General features: G+C 41.9%; 1 protein-coding gene across 1 annotated transcript; it reads right to left on the reverse strand.

The window, feature by feature from the left end:
• Positions 1 to 5,045: 5,045 nt before the first annotated feature.
• Zg16 (zymogen granule protein 16) lies at positions 5,046 to 6,420 on the reverse strand. The gene is made up of 3 exons (XM_026400475.2): positions 6,366 to 6,420; positions 6,050 to 6,182; positions 5,046 to 5,346 (listed from the first exon to the last, which is right to left on the reverse strand). Exons 1-3 carry the CDS (start codon positions 6,418 to 6,420, stop codon positions 5,046 to 5,048), a joined length of 489 nt encoding a protein of 162 aa, XP_026256260.1.
• Between the last annotated feature and the right edge of the window lie 10,681 nt (positions 6,421 to 17,101).

Raw genomic sequence — 17,101 nt, forward strand, 5'->3', positions numbered from 1 at the left:
TTCAGCCTCTTCTATTTTTCCTTCCTCTTTATCTTATAAACATTGATGTCTTTCCTGCCTAAGAAAAAACAAAACCTCCTTCCTTGCATCCCCTGTAACTATGACTTACTAGTTTATCTTCTGGCATTCTATAGCCAAATTTAAAATATTCAACTCTTGCTGCCAGCATATCCTCACTTCCCATTCATTCCTTAACTGTCTGCAGCCTGGCTTCAGCTTCTCCCAATCCACTGCAATTTTTTTTTTTTTGCCAAAATAATAACTGTATGGTTGCTGAAACATCAACAAACATCAAAGGGAGGAAACTGAAGTCTCTTCTTGACTTCTCCGTGATATTAGCCACTCATTGAAATTTCTCTCTTCCTTTCCAGTGTATTCTCTTTACCTCCCAAAACACTCCATTCTCTAGTTCTTTAACTGATTCCACTTCTTTGCACCATGCATCAAATGTTGGTATTCCCCAATCCTCTGACTTCAGCCTTTTTCTTATTTTATATACCCATAATTTTCTTGAGGTTATTTCTTTCACATTCATCACTTGAATGTCATTGTTTCTATGCTAATGACTCATGAATCTGGTTTTTAATTTTTTCTTTTGGTACTGGGAATCTTACCCAGGAGTGCTTTACTACTGTGCTGCTGAGGCTAGCTACAACTTTTGATCCTCCTGCCTCAGCCTTCCAAGTTGCTGGGATTACGTATGTGAATCACCTCATGTGCATGACTCATGAACTTAAGTTGCTCCATTTAAAATCCACTTCAGGGCTGGGGTTGAGCTCAGTGGTAAAGTCTAACATGCATGAGGAACTGGGTTCAGTTCTCAGCACTGCATATAAATAAAGATCCATCGACAACAAAATATTGAAAAAAATCTGCATCAAGGTTTATTCCTGGGGATAGGAAGGGCAGCAGAAAAAAAATAGACATTATTATTGCTGTATGTATATAGGTGACTGTATGACCAATGTGATTCTGCAACCTGTACAATCAGAAAAATGAGAAATTATACCCCATTTGATTCAAATGTATGATTTGTCAAGATCATTGTACTGTCATGTGTAACTAATAAAAACCAAATAAATAAATAAATAAAGATTTATTCCAAAATCCTGTCATTTGAGATCACATGGATGGACCTGGAAGACACTGTGATAAGTGAAATTAGCCAGACAAATACTGCATGGTCTCACTCATATGGGAAATCTAAAGGTGTTGAAAAGTGGGAAGTGGGATGATGGTTACCAGAGGCTGGCAGAGGGTGGTAGATGGGTAAGGGAAGAGATTGATCAAAGGATTCAAAGTTTCTGTTGGACAGGAGAATAAGCTTTAGTAATCTGTTGCAGGAAATGGCAATTATAATTAGTAAGAATGCATTGTATAGGGGTTGGGGTTGTGGCTCAGTGGTAGAGCTCTTACCTAGCATACATAAGGCAGAGGCACTGGGTTCGATCCCTGGCACCACATAAAAATAAAAATAAGCAAAATAAAGGTATTGTGTCCATCCACAACACACACATATATATAATGCATTATATATTTCAGAATTGCTAAAAGCAGATTTTAAGTGTTTTCATTACAAAGAAAAATTAGCACATGGCCAGGCATAGTGGTGCACACCTATAATTCTAGCAACCCAGAAGGCTGAGTCAGGAAGATTACAGGTTCAAAGCCAGCCTCAGCAACTCAGAGGCCCTAAGCAAATTGGTGAGACCTTGTCTCAAAAACAAAAACAAAACATATAAAAAGGGCTTGGAATGTGACCCAATGGTTAAGTGTCCCTGGATTTAATTCCTGATACAAAAAATATATATATATGAGGGGTAGATTTTGTTAATTAGCCTAATATAATTATTTCACATCATGAACATGTCAAAACATCCTATTGTACCTCTTAAATATAAATAGTATTTGTCAAAAATAAAATCTTAACAAAAACTTTATTCTTCGATGCTACTTTGCATAATAATGTTGTATCTCAACCAGGATGTACCAGATACCTCAGAATTCAACAAGTCTAAGAACTAATTAGTTTTTCCTTTTTTTATTCCCCATCTCAGAGGATGATACCCTTCTCTTCCCAGTTGCCCAAACTACATCCTCAGCCCTTTCTTTAAATTTTAAAAATTTTGAGAAGTTGCTGATGCTGGCCACAAATTTATGATCCTTCTGCCTCAGCCTCTCAATTTGCTGAAATTACATGTGGGAATCACCATGTGCAGCATGACTCATGAACCTAAGATCCATTAAAAATTATGAAAGTATCTTTCACTCACCCTCAAATGTTCGGTGTCTACCTTCCCTTCTACCCCCAACCTCTCCAATTCTTCCTCTTCTCTCGGTAACTGCCTTTGTTCAAACATTGATTATTTTTTATCTAAACTTGGTTTCTTAACTTTCTTATCTCATTCTGTTCACCTGCAGTTTTTAAAATTTAACCTTTATTATTTATTTATTTATTAATGTGGTGCTGAGGATCAAACCCAGTGCCTCACCTGTGCTAGGCAAGGGTTCTACCACTAGGGTTCTAGCCCCAGCCCTCACCTGCAATTTATTTTCACCACTTACAACAGAAAAATGATGCATTCATATAAATCCTACTAGTCTTCTGGGTAAACTCTTGGTTCAATGCCTCCCTATAGCCCATAAAATAAGGGTTAAATTATTTAGCATGACATTTATGGGCCCTGCCTTTTCATAGGTCTTGTGATCCTTTGCATTTTAGATGTATTGAATCACTTGTGGTCTTCTTTTCTTTCTTTTTCTTCCCCCAGGTATTGGATCCAGGACCCAGGACTGAGTTCATGCTAAGTGTGTGTTCCACCATTGAGTTATATCCACAGCTCTGTAATTTTCATATCTTCTTATTCCTGTGTCATGTGGGCCCTAGTCCTGATTGCCTGCATCCACACATACACATATGCGCACTCCTTCCTACACAAAGTCTTTCCTGACACCCCCAGCAAAAATTAGTTGCCCTTTCTGTGCTCCTTTAGCATCCTCTGGAAAATATGTTTGTAACAGCATCAATAAAGTCATTTGACTAGCTGCACACTGTGGCACTTGCTTATAATTCCAGCAACTTGAACTGCTTTCACAAGTTTGAAGCCAGTCTGGGCAAGTTAGTGAAACCCTGTCTCAAAATAAAGAGAAAAGAACCATATTATGGTATTATTCCATCTGTATGTGTAAAATCCAGAATAGGCAAATCTGTACAAAGTAGATAAGGACAACAGAATAGAGAGTGACTGCAGATGAGTACTGGATTTCTTTTTTCTTTTCTCTTTATTTATTAATTTTGGTACTGGGGATTGAACCAAAGGGCATTCAGCTACTGAGCCACATCCCCAGCCCTTTTTATGATTTATTTTGACACAGGGTCTCACCAAGTTGCTGAGACTGACCTCAAGCTTGTGATCCTCCTGCTTCTACCTCCCAAGTTACTGGGATTATAGGCATGTGCCACCAGGCCTGGCTGGATTTCTTTTTGGGGTGATGAAAGTATTCTAGAATTAAAGAGAGGTGATGATTACATAATCTTTTGACTATACTAAAAAAAAAAAAAGGCTGGGGTTGTGGCTCAGTGGTAGAGCGTTTGCCTAGTATGTGTGAGGCTCTGGGTTCAATCCTCCACATGTAAATAAATAATATAAAGGTCCATTAATAAATAAAAAATATTTTTAAAAAACTACTGAATTGCACACTTTAAAGGGGTGAATTTTATGTTTTGGTTTATATCTCAATAAAAATAATTACGAAGGCATAATATTCTGTTCCATGGAATTATTGAAAAGCAAGGAATTATAAAAGCAGGCTAGTCATGAGCTCATTTCTAGAATGTGAATATTTATAAAATTACATGTGTGAAACTGTTATCTTTGTCTAGTTGAAAAGAAATGGGACTCTAATTGAGAAGAAATGTGACTCTGACATTTCCTGTGATATGAATAAATCTGTCAGAAGCAATGTGTAACTCCCCACCGCTACCAACAAAAAACTGTTAGTATTCTAAGACTGGAAACTAGAGTCCTAAAAATTATTTCCATAGCAACTTTATATCCTTTCTTAAAGCATCCAGTTACCCTGATGCTTCCCCTGAATTCTAACCAACCCCTTATATTCATGGCAACCCACAATGAAAATCTTTCCTCTTTGGAATTTCCTTTTTTTTTATAATATTTATTTTTTAGTTCTCGGCGGACACAACATCTTTGTTGGTATGTGGTGCTGAGGATCAAACCCAGGTCTCACACATGCCAGGCGAGCGCGCTGCCGCTTGAGCCACATCCCCAGCCCGGAATTTCCTTTTTTGAGCATGGTGCTGACAAGCTTCTACACTGTTGGGGAGGTAGTTATTGCCTGAGGAAAGAGTCCTAGTTCTGAGAGAGGTAAACAAGTATGTCAGGGCTTATGGGTAATGGTGAGAAGAACTGGGGTGAAGTAATAGGGCAGAGTCCTTCAGCATAAACTTAGGCTAAACTTCAGGAGTTAGGTGGATTCTAGAAAAGGACAAAGAATAATGGTCTAGGATTACTACATACATTGACTGGGTTTGGTTCAATAGAGTAAGGTGACATTTTTCTAGCAGAGAAGCACTTTTTTTCAAGAGAAGGACCAGGGGAGAGGAGAGCTGGAAAATAGGACATCTCAGGTTTTGGCAGTAAGCCACAACTAGGCCTTAGCCTAGCCTCAGACCTCCTATTTGGGTAAACATTCTTAGGATCTATCCTTGAAAAGAATTGGCACAAGCCAGAAAATATCTCCTCTTGATAAATTATAAAGAAAAGTCCAGTATTTTATAATTCCCTTCCTCATCCTCCTACTTTTCCCAGATTAGTATCTAACAGAGAGCCAGAAATGTGAGTGGCATGTTCTTATCAAAATCAGGAGGTAGATCCCAACCATAGACACCCACATACATGCTAGTTTTAACCATGTTTAACCTTTTATTAAGCCAATTGGATGGGGGTTATTATAAGGGAGTTCTCATGCCCCACAGCAGTGCCCTGTGCCCCATGGAGGAGGCTGGAGCTCAGCTGCTGCTGCAATCAGCAAGGGTAGACATCCCAGTGCAGGCCGATGGCATCAATGACAGAACCAGCTCGGCCACTGATGAATCGAAGGACGGTGTCGGGGTGCAAGGGGACAGCATTGAAACTCGTGCCTGTGTCTTTCCCAAAAGGCAGGTAGCGGCCCTTGTCTGTCACAAAGACCAGCTTCCTCAGATAGTTCTTGTATTTGCCAGACACCTGAATCACTGATTCACCAGGGTGCAAAAAGATCTCCTCCAGGTCTCCTGATTTGCCACCCACATAGTCACTCCACACCTTGCCATAGCGTACCTGGAGACTGGGGACAAGTGAAGAAGGAAGGGAGTCATTGAATAAGGTTATCACAACTCAGGACCTCTGGGCCTACATGCTGAAACCTTCAAACTGGTGACATGACATTTTTAGTCCCATGGAATGTAAACCACATGAGCCCTAGAAGATCACACAGGGAATTTCAACTCTTCATTTTGCCAACAAACAGTCTCAGAGAGAAAAGAAGTTGCCCAGAATCACCCAGACAACAGTGTCAGAACTTGAATTTGGAGTCCAGGGTTCTACTATGTCCCCACCCCCCACCCCCCATTTGAAAGAAGCAAAAGAATTTTCAAGCTCTTGAAAATCACCTGCATCAGAAGGAAACACATTTTGGCTCTGCATATCATAGTTTCCCAACTCTATGAAAGAAACGTGGCTGTCTCAGGAGGGAAACAAGGCAAAGATGGAGGATGCCTGACAGGAATATTGCAAAGGAGCCCCCTCAGATGGGGGGTAGAAAACTTCCAGGCCCCTGAGACTTCATGGTTATATGATTTGCCAAGGTCACAGGTGTTGTGGGAGTTAAGGAGTTATGACAGGTCTAGAATCCCTGTCCTCTAACAACTTTCACCATATCATGTTTTACCTCTGACTTACTGATTGAAACAGAAGTGATCCAATGAGAACTTGCCAATTTGATAAGATCCTAGAGAGTCCCCAAACCACAGAAAATCAAAGAATCTTACCCTACAATGTAGTATCGATTGACACGGACACGAAGGGCAGTGATGGGGCCATCCAGCTGGTTGCCAGAATGGGAGAACCGCTTTCCTCCACCACCTCCATACTCTCCATTATAGGAGGAGGACCTAGCCTGAACTGGAGAGAAGAGAGGAGTTGGAGGGAGAAATCCCCAGGGAACTCAGCTGCTCCCCACCACCCCTGTTCCTCCCAAGACTCTGTGCCCACCACCCCAAGCCAGCCTGTAAAACCCTTGGCCAACAGCAGTCCAGGGGCTGCCTTCCCATGATCCCATTCCCAGGCTTGTGGCGTCACACTTACTGGCATTGGCAGAGGCTGAGGCACAAAGAAGGGCTAGGATAGCAATCGTCAACATTCTGGGGCTGGAGTGGGAAGAAAGGAAAAATGAGGCTGTATCCTTTTCCCATTGGACTTCATTTACCCAGGCATCCCTTGAATTTTTCAGAACTTCAACTCAGATCTTGCCGGCTTAGTCTTGAACCTAAAGAGGACTGTTCATCTATGGTCTTATTCCTTCCTTCCAAACAGTACCTTCTGGGTTTCCTTGGTCTGCCTATAGCCAATCCTCTTTCTCCCTTCCAAACCAAAAGATCAGTTCTGACTCTGTCCAGATTTTAAGCTGTGTCAAGCCCCATTCCATCTTGGCACAAAGCAGTGTTCTAAAGAGGAAGTAGAGTACAGCTCCAAAGCATAGAGAGGGGTGAGTTTACCAAATAAGAAGCTGAGCAAAACCTAACTGCACTTGGTCAGTTAGTAGATTAGCCTGGTTTATGGAGCATCTGGGGCATGGTTAAATCTCTAGATTTACCCTGGTCTCACATCAGAAGGAAAGGAACATTTTAGAGGTGCCTCTGTCACCTGGGCTGAAGTGGTAGTAGAAGAGATTGTGCTGGTACCAGCATCTGAGCAGTTTTGGTGGCACTGAGAGAGACTTAGAAATTACAGAAAGAATTGTGATGAGCTCAAGACATTAGATCCCAGGTACCTGGTCTACTTGTCATAATCCTTTCTCCAGTTACACAAACCTGACCGTTTTCATTTCTCTGAGCATCACAAGTGTCCCCATTCCTTCAGTTGAAATCAGGCATCTTTGTACCTCATGTAGATCAGATTCAGGTGCCCCACTTAACTGACATTCAAACGCCCCCGTCACTCAATCCAGGCATCCTCTTATCCAGCTTAGATTTGAAAAACTCTCAACTCAGTTCCAAGCATCCCGTCACCCCTCACCTGGTGGTTTCAGATGCAAAATAATCCCCCAAAACCTTTCAGACCTTTTATACCAGGTCCAAGCCCTTCCCTTGCTCCTTATCGTGTGAACCTCACCTCCTGAACAAACATGATCAGCCTCTTAGGATCAGGTGTCGGGCAGGGTCTGGAACATCTTATCCTGCCCTTCCCCCAAGGGTTACAGGTGGCAAGGTGGGGTCCACTCTGGGCCAAGTGCCAAATCTCTGAGGGGCAAGATAAACTTCCGAAATGTCACCAAAAGGCCAGCAACTTTGAGTTACTGCAAAGTAGCTAGTCACCTCTGGGGTGTAATTTAAAGAGCTCTGTGGAAGGTTCTCTCTCCCCAAAAGGTTTGAGAGGCTCTCACCTGAAATCTGCCCTTTGTCAGGATAACCATTGCCCTCTCTGGGCATTTGAAATGTACATTCTCCCAAAAGGAAAATGCACTCCCGGTACCTTATACTGAACAGTGAATACTATTTGCCTGACAATTTTCTCTCTTCCTTCCCTGTTATTTTATTACAATAAATTCAAACATGGTAAAGTTCAAGGAATTACACAGTGAACACCCATATGACCACCATATGGATTAATATTGAGTTAGTTGCTTTTTTAAAAAATATTTATTTAGTTGTAGATTAACACAAAGTATCTTTATTTATTTTTATGTGGTGCTGAGGATGGAATCCAGTGCCTCACACAAGCAAGGCAAGCACTTTACCACTGAGCTACAGTGCCAGCCCCATTAGTTCCTTTTTTCCTTGTTCATTCATCTGTTCAACCTTCATCTATCTGAGAAAGGTCATTTGGGGCTGTAGGTGGACCTTGAACTTACAGAACCCCTCTCCCAGACACAGTCAATCTAGCGGGCAAATGGGACGCTGAGGAACCAAGGGTATGCAGGTCTTCCTCTGTGGGTAGTTCTGCACTTTGGACTCTCAGCATTCCTGGACACCAAGGCTATAGCCCAAACAAGGCAATTGCTACCTTTTTTAGGCCTGACATAGACCCAAGAACAGTATCAGATTTCTTCTCTTTTTAGGCCTTCTGTTCTGGAACTGAGTTCTCTAGATCTAAAATCCCCAGAACCAACCCCTAGTGCCTGACCCCTCTAGGGCTGACCCTCTGACTCCTGAGAGTCAGCAGGGTCTTCCAAGTGGAGAGAAGGATGGAGCCCGGGTGAGGGGTTGGAGGGGGTTAGAATATACCCACAGCCCTCTTTATTTATGTATTTGATTTTTTTCCCCTATTACCAGAGTTCAAACCCAGGCCCTCATGCATGCTAGGCAAATACCCTACCTCTGATAAAGAACACCCCAAACCCATTTTTTATTTTATTTTTTGACAGGGTCTGGCTAAGTTGCTGAATATCTGGCTCACTGAGTTGCCAAGGCTGGCCTTGAACTTGCAATCCTCCTGCCTCAGACTCCCAAATTGCTGGAATTACAGGCTAGTGCCACTGCACCCAGCTTGTGTCAGTACTTAATGACATGGGTGGGCATTCAGCACACCCCACCCATCCCTTACAGGCTGACCATCTGGGGCTGAGGAGTTGTCCACCTAGCAAAGGGAGACCTGCCCGAGGAGCCGGAATTAAGGTGGGGCCCCTAATGGCGAGATTCCTGGAGTAAAGTTGTTTCATGTCTCTTCCTGTCTCCTTTTCTCCAGGTTGAAGATAAGCATATCCTGATATCTTAACTTTTTCCTCATTCCAATTGTTTTATTTTGTTGTCCCTTACTCTCTCAATTTGCCTTTGTGCCTAAACCTTTGTTACTCATTTTGTAAAGCTATATATAGTTTCTTTACATTTTGAGTTGAAGTGCTGAGGTGGAATGAATCTATACCTTGTTTGTACAAGTAAACAGCTACCATCTGCTGGGCACAACCATAAGGCATAAACTGATAAATAAATGAATCATGCTAATAAGAATGTCCACCTGTGAATTCATCAAATTAATCAGAAGCAAGTGGATACATGGGCCTATCAAACTCATATCAGAAAAACCAGGCCCATGAGCTTATCCAACACACTAGACCACCAGGTGGTGGAAACCTCTCACTTGAAACCCATAAAAGGAAGGGCACCCTAAGATTGCACATGGCAGCACTTTGACCCCCATCACCTGGTCACTTGTCACAAGCCTGGCCCAGGAAAGTTGCCACATCAACAAACCTCCGAATCTTGGTCCTCAGGCTTTAGCAGAGTCTGGTTTCTCCTTCCCTTGACAACCACACAAGTCCCACTGCAAGTTGACACCTCAAGCTGACATCTCAGGCATACACTGAAACTGCCATCCACCCCTCCATCCAAACCTTGGCCTAGAATAAGTTCCTGTGCTTCGACAGCTCTGTGCTCTGAACAAGTTCTTTGGCTGGTTAGTAATTTTATCTGACCACCTACCACCTCTTTGCATTCATATCTGCTCTATGCCTTTGTTCTCAGTTCAGCCTTCAGAACCCCTGTGGCTGCCTTAGCCCTTTCTTAGCCTTTCTGTAGTGTGTGTGTGTGTGTGTGTGTGTGTGTGTGTGTGCCCACGCGCTTGCACATGTGTGGAACCATGATCCAAAGTAAACTTTTCCTCCTCTAGTTTGTTCTTCTTGGGTAGTCTAGTCATTGTGATACAAAGCTGTGTGACTTGAATGTTATAGATATTAGAAATTAAGATTGGAATAAAAGAAAGAACCTGTGATTGTCTGATTTATGACTACCAGGTGACCCACAAGTGTTCAGTGAACTGCCACTGATAAAAGTGGTGAATAGCCCGTGAATTTATTGTTATTTAATAAATTCTGACATTGTGGAAAGACACAAACATGTTTGGTCTTTGTTAATGACATAGTAAACTCACAACACCCTTTATGTCCTGATCTTTACCTTCATCTCCTGCTCTTGAGGGTTTTTCTTGAAAATTTCCTTCTTCCCTCCCTCCCTCCCTCCCTTCCTCAGCCCTGGGGATTAAACCCATGCTAGGCAAGTGTTCTATCACTAAACTACAAACCCAGCCCTTTTTGCCTTTTATATTGTGACAGGGTCTCCCTAAATTGCCCAGACTAGCCTTGAACTTGTCATTCTCTTGCTTAGGAGTTTAGCTGGGATTGCAGGTGTGTCGCTAGGTTTTTTCCTTTATATTTTTTCTCTCCACGCCTTTTCCCTGTCTCTCTTCCTTGCCTCTGTGTCTCTCCCAAGTCCTCCCTCCAGCTCTTTCCTCTCTCTTACTACCCTCTGTCTCTCCATATTATCCACATCACAATCTATAAGCAAACTCAAGAAAGTCCAAATGGCATCCCAGAGAGGTGTGAGGTGAGCACCTCAGGAGAATGCCCTCGTGTTTCCCAGCATGACAGACCCAGACCCTAAGTCTTCACAGCTCCTTTTCTTTTCTTTTTTTTTTTTTTAAAGAGAGAGAGAGAATTTTTTAATATTTATTTTTCAGTTCTCGGCTGACACAACATTTTTGTTTGTATGTGGTGCTGAGGATGGAACCCGGGCCTCACGCATGCCAGGTGAGCATGCTACCGCTTGAGCCACATCCCCAGCCCTCACAGCTCCTTTTCTAAGTGCAAAAAATGTTCCTCCAGTGAAGGGATCTCAGCCCCTGTCCATTCTAGAGAACAGGAAGGCCACCGTATAGCTACTGTGGGTACCTCCAGAGTCTGCTCTTGTCATGGGAGAAGAGATATTTCCAAAGAAGGGTCTAAAGGAATTGTCAGAGAGATGGGGAAACTTGACTCAGGAGTAGGGGGTTCCTGGCTTACATGATGGAAAAGAATTTCCGTGTGTGCTTGTTAGAGGCATAGATAGATGTTTATTAAATAAAGAAAATTAACACATTCAAGGGAGAATGGGAGGTGACCTTACAGAGAGACAGCTTTGGGAGTAAAGCAAGGAATACACACTTAAGGAAGAATATGGGCCATCTTGAGAATAAGAGATGTGGTTTTGGGGGTTTCCTGTTTCCTTTTTTTGTATATAAATAAATATATATTTATTCATATGCATTCTTTCTTTTTTGGTGGGTATCAGGGATTGAACTCAGGGGCACTGGACCACTGAGCCACATCCCCAGCCCTATTTTGTATTGTTTTTAGAGTCAGAGTCTCACTGAGTTGCTTAGCACCTCTCTTTTGCTGAGGCTGGCTTTGAATTCTCAATCTTCTTTCTTACCTCAGTCTCCCAAGCCGCTAGGATTACAGATGTGCACAACTGTGCCTGGCTCATATACAGTCTTTTTAAAAAATTTTAAATATATATTATTTTAGTTGTAGATGGACACAATATCTTTATTTCATTTATTTATTTTGTTATGTGGTGCTGAGGATTGAACCCAGTGCTTCATAATTGCACAGCAAGCTCTCTGCCACTGAGCCACAATACATGGATATATTACTTCAAAGTGGGAGTAGTGAGAAAGCAGGATTTTTAAATGTTTAATATAGAGAGATATATATGTATGTATATTATTAATTAGTTCGTTATAGATATACATGATATATTTTTATTAGTTTTCAAAACATTACAAAGCTCTTGACATATCATATTTCATACATTTAATTCAAGTGGATTATGAACTCCCATTTTTACCCTGTATACAGATTGCAGAATCACATCAGTTACACATCCACGTATTTACATACTGCCATACTAGTGTCTGTTGTATTCTGCTGCCCTTCCTATCCTCTACTATCCCCCCTCCCCTACATAATTTTTTTATTAGAGCTTTATAGTTATACATAGTAGTTGGATTCATCCCAACAAACTCATAAATGCATGGAATTCAATTTCAGTTCATGATCCCACCCTGTTCCTCCCCGTCCTGGCTCTTTTAAAGGAAACTTGGTAGGGGGGTGGGTAGGGCAAGGTAATGGAGGAATGATGTAAGTCTGGTGATTTCAAGATGGTTTCTGGTGGTCTGATCAGTGTCAGGATCCTTAGGCTGGCATGGTCTTTCCTATCCAATCAATAGATAGCACTGGAAAGTGTCCTAAATAATAGGTTTCTTAAACTATAACCCCCCCACACACACACACTTAATCTATTTATTGGGAGTTCATTAACAATGCAAAGGTAGATTTACAAATTCCCTAGAAATTTGGGAGTGACATTCCTGAAAGAAAGACTGGCTTAGGGGATGATAGGTCTGGATAAGTATGCAGAACTACTAGATTAAAATTTTATTTCCTTATCCTTCCTTTGTGTCTCCTATTTCTTGTTCCGTCTACCTACTTCACTCTGATGCAGTATCTGAAGAGCCAGAAGTCAGGAGCACCAGGCTTCTACTTCATCAGCTCCCGTAATAGGCCTTAATTTAACATATGTGCCAACCAGGACTTACCCATCCCCTAAAATCTAGATGAAATTGTCTTAAACCTCCTCCACCCCCAGGCCTACAGGCAATGAAGATCCAAAGCCCTTCAAAACTTTCTGCTTCTACAGGGTAACTAATAACTGGTATTCTCTTGTCTCCTCTGCATCTTTGGCAAAGAGATTCACTCGACACATGTTGAGCTCTGTTTTGGAGACCCTTCTATTAGATGCTGTAGATTTATGTAGATGAGCAAGAGAGCCAACAGTCTACCTCAAAGAGCTTTCACTCCAGAGGAAGAAGAATTGGATAAATTAACAAAATATTCTACTTAATATGTCAGGGAGCAGTGAGGACTGTTACATAAATAGAGTGAGAACATGAAAGGAGATGGGGAAGCTGCTCTTGAAGTTGGGAGGTTTCTTGTTTAACATTTGGAAGAGACCAGATTAAAGTGGTGGAGAGAAATATAGGTATTTGGGTGAACAGTGGGCCAGGCAGAGGGAACACCAAGTTCCGAAGCTCTGAGTGGCAAGTGTATGTGTGATGAATTTGGAAACAGCAGGGAAGGCAGGGTGGCTGGTGGTAGTCAAGGGAAACCAATAGGAGATGACACATGGCTAGCCACCAGTGGGCAGATGGTACAGGGCCTGGGAGGCCAAGGTCAAGAGTTTGACTGGCATTCTGAGAGTGAGGAAAGTTACATAAGGGAATGGTTTTGAGCAGGGGAGTACATGAACATATTTATATGTTAGAATTGCTCTCTGGATTTGTTTTTTATTTTGGTGGTTTCTGGGATTGAACGCAGGGGTTCTATACTACTGAGCTACATCCCCAGCCCTTTTGATTTTTTCATATTGAGACAGAATTTCACTAAGTTTCTGAGGCTGGCCTTGAACTTGAGATCTTCTTTGGAGTCACTGGGATTTTAGGCATGTGCCCCCTTGCCCAGCTACTCTGTATTTTGATAAGGTACAAAATGGACTTGGGCAAGGGTGAGAGTGGAAATTGGCAGCCACAGCAGGAGTATGTGAATATTCCCTTATTTCACTGGATCTCTCTTTTCTCCCCTCTCAAATTGCCCAGAAAGCTACTCAGTCTCGGAAGCAACTTTGCCTTCTTAGTGTCTTGGTGAAAATTTAGACCCCACAGTGGGGAATCTGCCTCTTCCCCCTGTCAAAAGACATAATTACAATAAATGTAGTATAAAGATCTTAACTGGATTTTTTTTAATTGGCTTTTATTTGCAATTCTAAAATCAGGTAGTCCTTCATTTGTAAAATATTGAGTGTTCCAATGAGCTAAGCAGAGGAAGTTGGTTTTATAGACAGAAAAGGACTGAGGAAGCAGAAAGAGAGAACAAAAAAATGGATTGGTTATTTTGAAGTTACTTTCTATGTAACAGACTGAAACTGCTCTTTTGGGGAGTTCAGCTATATTTGTCTATTCTGATTTCTTGGAAGGTCAGATAAACAACTTAGTTTTGGCTTGGTGATGTGGAACTTCAGCATGAGTTCCTACATTTTGATTTAGTTTATTGGGCTTAGTACAGGAGCTCAGTCCAAATCAATAGTCTTCTGCAAATTTTATTTAACAACCCCATAAAGAATGTTTCAAAATATCTGGTGGAGCACAATGGTGCATGCCTGTAATCCCAGTTACTCAGGAGGCTGAGGCAGTAGCATCCTTAGTTCAAGGCCAGCCTGAGCACTTAGTGAGACCCTGTTGCAAAAAAAAAAAAAATGTTAAGGGACAGGATGTAGTTCAGTGGGAGAGCACATGCTCAATGTGCAAAAGGCCCTGGGTTTGATCCCCAGCAGGACAAAAAAAAAGTTTCAAAATATATTTCTGAACAACGGAAGATCTTTATCCTTTTTAAATTTTTCTTTTTCCTTTTCTTTCGTTCTTTTCTGTGTGTGTGTGTGTGTGTGTGTGTGTGTGTGTGTGTGTGTGTGTTGCTAGGCATTGAGTCTAGAACCTCACACATTCCAGCTGAGCTATATCCCCAGCCCTGTATCCTGTTTTAAAAAACAAACAAACAAAATGTGTTGTTGTGATGCTGGCCCGAGGATTGCCCGTTCCTTTGAGATCAGCCTCAGCAATTTAGTGAGACCCTGTCTTTTAAAAAGGACTGGAGATGTTGCTCAGTGCCCTTAGAAACCCACCAATTCTCTACCTCATTTACATACTGGGCTTCTGTGCAGGGTTTCACTGGAACAAGGGCATCTCACAACAAAAACATTTTTTTTTTTTCCCTTGAGTACTGGGGATTGAACCCAGGAGCGCTTTACAACTGAGCTACACCTTCAACCCTTTTTATTTTTTATTCCGACATAGGATCTCAATAAGGTGCTGGGGGCTGCCCTCTAACTTGCAATCCTCCTACTTCAGCCCCGCCAGTTGCTGGGATTACAGGTGAGCCCTGTTGTGCCTGGTTTACAAAAACAAGTTTGAACATGGCTTTTCTGTTCCTCCTTGACTGCACCAATGAATAAACTGAAGTCTAACAGAAGAGACTTCACCAAGTTGCAAGTGCCCCTAAACCCTGTCTTCTAAACCCCACAGCCCAGTACCCACTGTAGCTTGCAGTTGTTCATCTTCACTCCAGATATCTAAAAGTCTTTCCTCTACCCACCTCAGGTCTGTTCAGAGGATCCCACCACCACCCCACACCCACCTCGTCTCACAAAGGCCTCAGCTCTCCTCTCTTCCCAACCCCCCCCTTCCTTCCCCTGGCCTCCTGCTGTGCCTCCTACATTCTATCATGGCTCTAATTACCCTGCACTATAATTTATCTGTTTACATGGAAAACCCTAAGAACTCATTCTAAGGCGGGACCAAATCTGATGTACCTCTGAATTCCCCACCCCTAGCAACACACCCGAAACTGAATAGGCATACCATATAAATGATTGTCGAATGAATAAACAAGACAGATCTTTGACCTAGGCTTCACGGAGATGTCTACTAAATTTCCTCCTTGGCTCTTCCCCACAACTATGTCTATCTTCTTGCAGGGTTTGTTTCTTATTTTCTTATTTGGGAAAAATTCTGGACATAAACTCACAATTCTGGATAGAAGTCATCAATCCAATATTCTTAGCTATGTGAACCTAGAAAAGTCACTTCATTCTCCGGAGCCTATATTTCTGCATTTGTAAAATGAGATGGAAAAATGAATTCTACCTCTCTGAAAGGGTAAGATTCAGATGGGCACAGTGGTGCACACCTGTAATCCCAGGAGCTCAGGAGGCTCAGGCAGGAGGACTGTGATATTGAGCTGGTAATTTAGTGAGACCCTCTCTCAAAATGAGAAATAAAAATGGCTGGGAGTGTAACACAGTGGTAGAGCATCACTGGGTTCAATCTCTCCTTTAAAAAGAAAGGAAGTTTCAAATGCAAGTTCTCTAAATAAAAAGGCTCTTTGTTCAAAACTGTTGGGTTATGACACCTCTAGAGCATCTTGGTGGCTATAGCAGTACTAGAGTGGCTCCAGAGACCAGACTAAGGCCTGGTAAATAAGTGTAAATCATTAATCATTTTTAAAGTCAAAAACCTATGACAGGGGCTTGGGTTGTGGCTCAGCGGTAGACTGCTTGCCTAGCACGTGCGAGGCCCTAGGTTCGATCCTCAGCACCACATGAAAATAAACAAATAAATTAAAGATATTGGGTCCAACTACAACTAAAAAATAAATAAATCTTAAAAAAAAAAACTATAACAATGTAGTAACAAGAATTCATGACAGAACCAGCTGTGGTGGTGCACACTTGGCTCTCAGAAACTAGAGAGGCTGAGGAAGGAGGATTGCAAGTTTGAGGCCAAACAGAGCTATTTATTTATTTATTTATTTATTTATACCAAGGATTGAACCCAGGTACCCTTAACCACTGGGCCACACCCCAAGGCCCCTTAACTCCCTCCATTTTATTTATTTATTTATTTATTTTTTGAGACGGGGCCCTGCTAAATTGCTAAAGCTGGCTTTGAACCCGAAATCCTCCTGCCTCAGCCTCTGGAACCACTAGGATTACAGGCATGGGCCACTACAGTTGGCTCAACCTGAGCAATTTAGCAAGACCCTGACTCAAAAAATAAAAAGGACCGGGATATAGTTCAGTGGTAGAGTGTCTCTGGATTCAATCCTCTGTATTGAAAAAAAAAATCATGAACAGAATGTCTCATGAAGAGACATGGATTTAGAATTCGGCTGTGGCCCTTCTCCACTGTGTAACCTACTATGCTTCAGTTTCTTCATCTGTAAACTGGAGGTAATAAGACCAACCAATTTTTGTCAAACCCCTGGAACAAGTGTGGCCTGAGTAAATGTTTCTTCTCTCGCTTTAGAGTTCACAAATCATAGTACCTCAGATAAAGTTATCTTGCTCATCCGCCACTAGCTATATTTTGTGGTCTAGTTTGACTTCAGATGATAGAGATCAAATAATAGAGAACTGCAAAATAATTTTACATAAGTTAGTGTAGACAACATAAGTTAAAGT

Source organism: Urocitellus parryii, chromosome 9 (assembly GCF_045843805.1).
Source record: "Urocitellus parryii isolate mUroPar1 chromosome 9, mUroPar1.hap1, whole genome shotgun sequence".
Lineage (NCBI taxonomy): Eukaryota > Metazoa > Chordata > Mammalia > Rodentia > Sciuridae > Urocitellus > Urocitellus parryii.

Excerpts from the sequence above, each read along its gene's own strand:
- Zg16 (XM_026400475.2), bottom strand. The coding sequence starts at position 6,420 with ATGTTGACGATTGCTATCCTAGCCCTTCTTTGTGCCTCAGCCTCTGCC. Across the intron at positions 6,183-6,365 it reads CTCAGCCTCTGCCAATGCCA|TTCAGGCTAGGTCCTCCTCC; the intron begins GTAAGTGTGACG and ends TCTTCTCTCCAG. Across the intron at positions 5,347-6,049 it reads AATCGATACTACATTGTAGG|TCTCCAGGTACGCTATGGCA; the intron begins GTAAGATTCTTT and ends ACTTGTCCCCAG.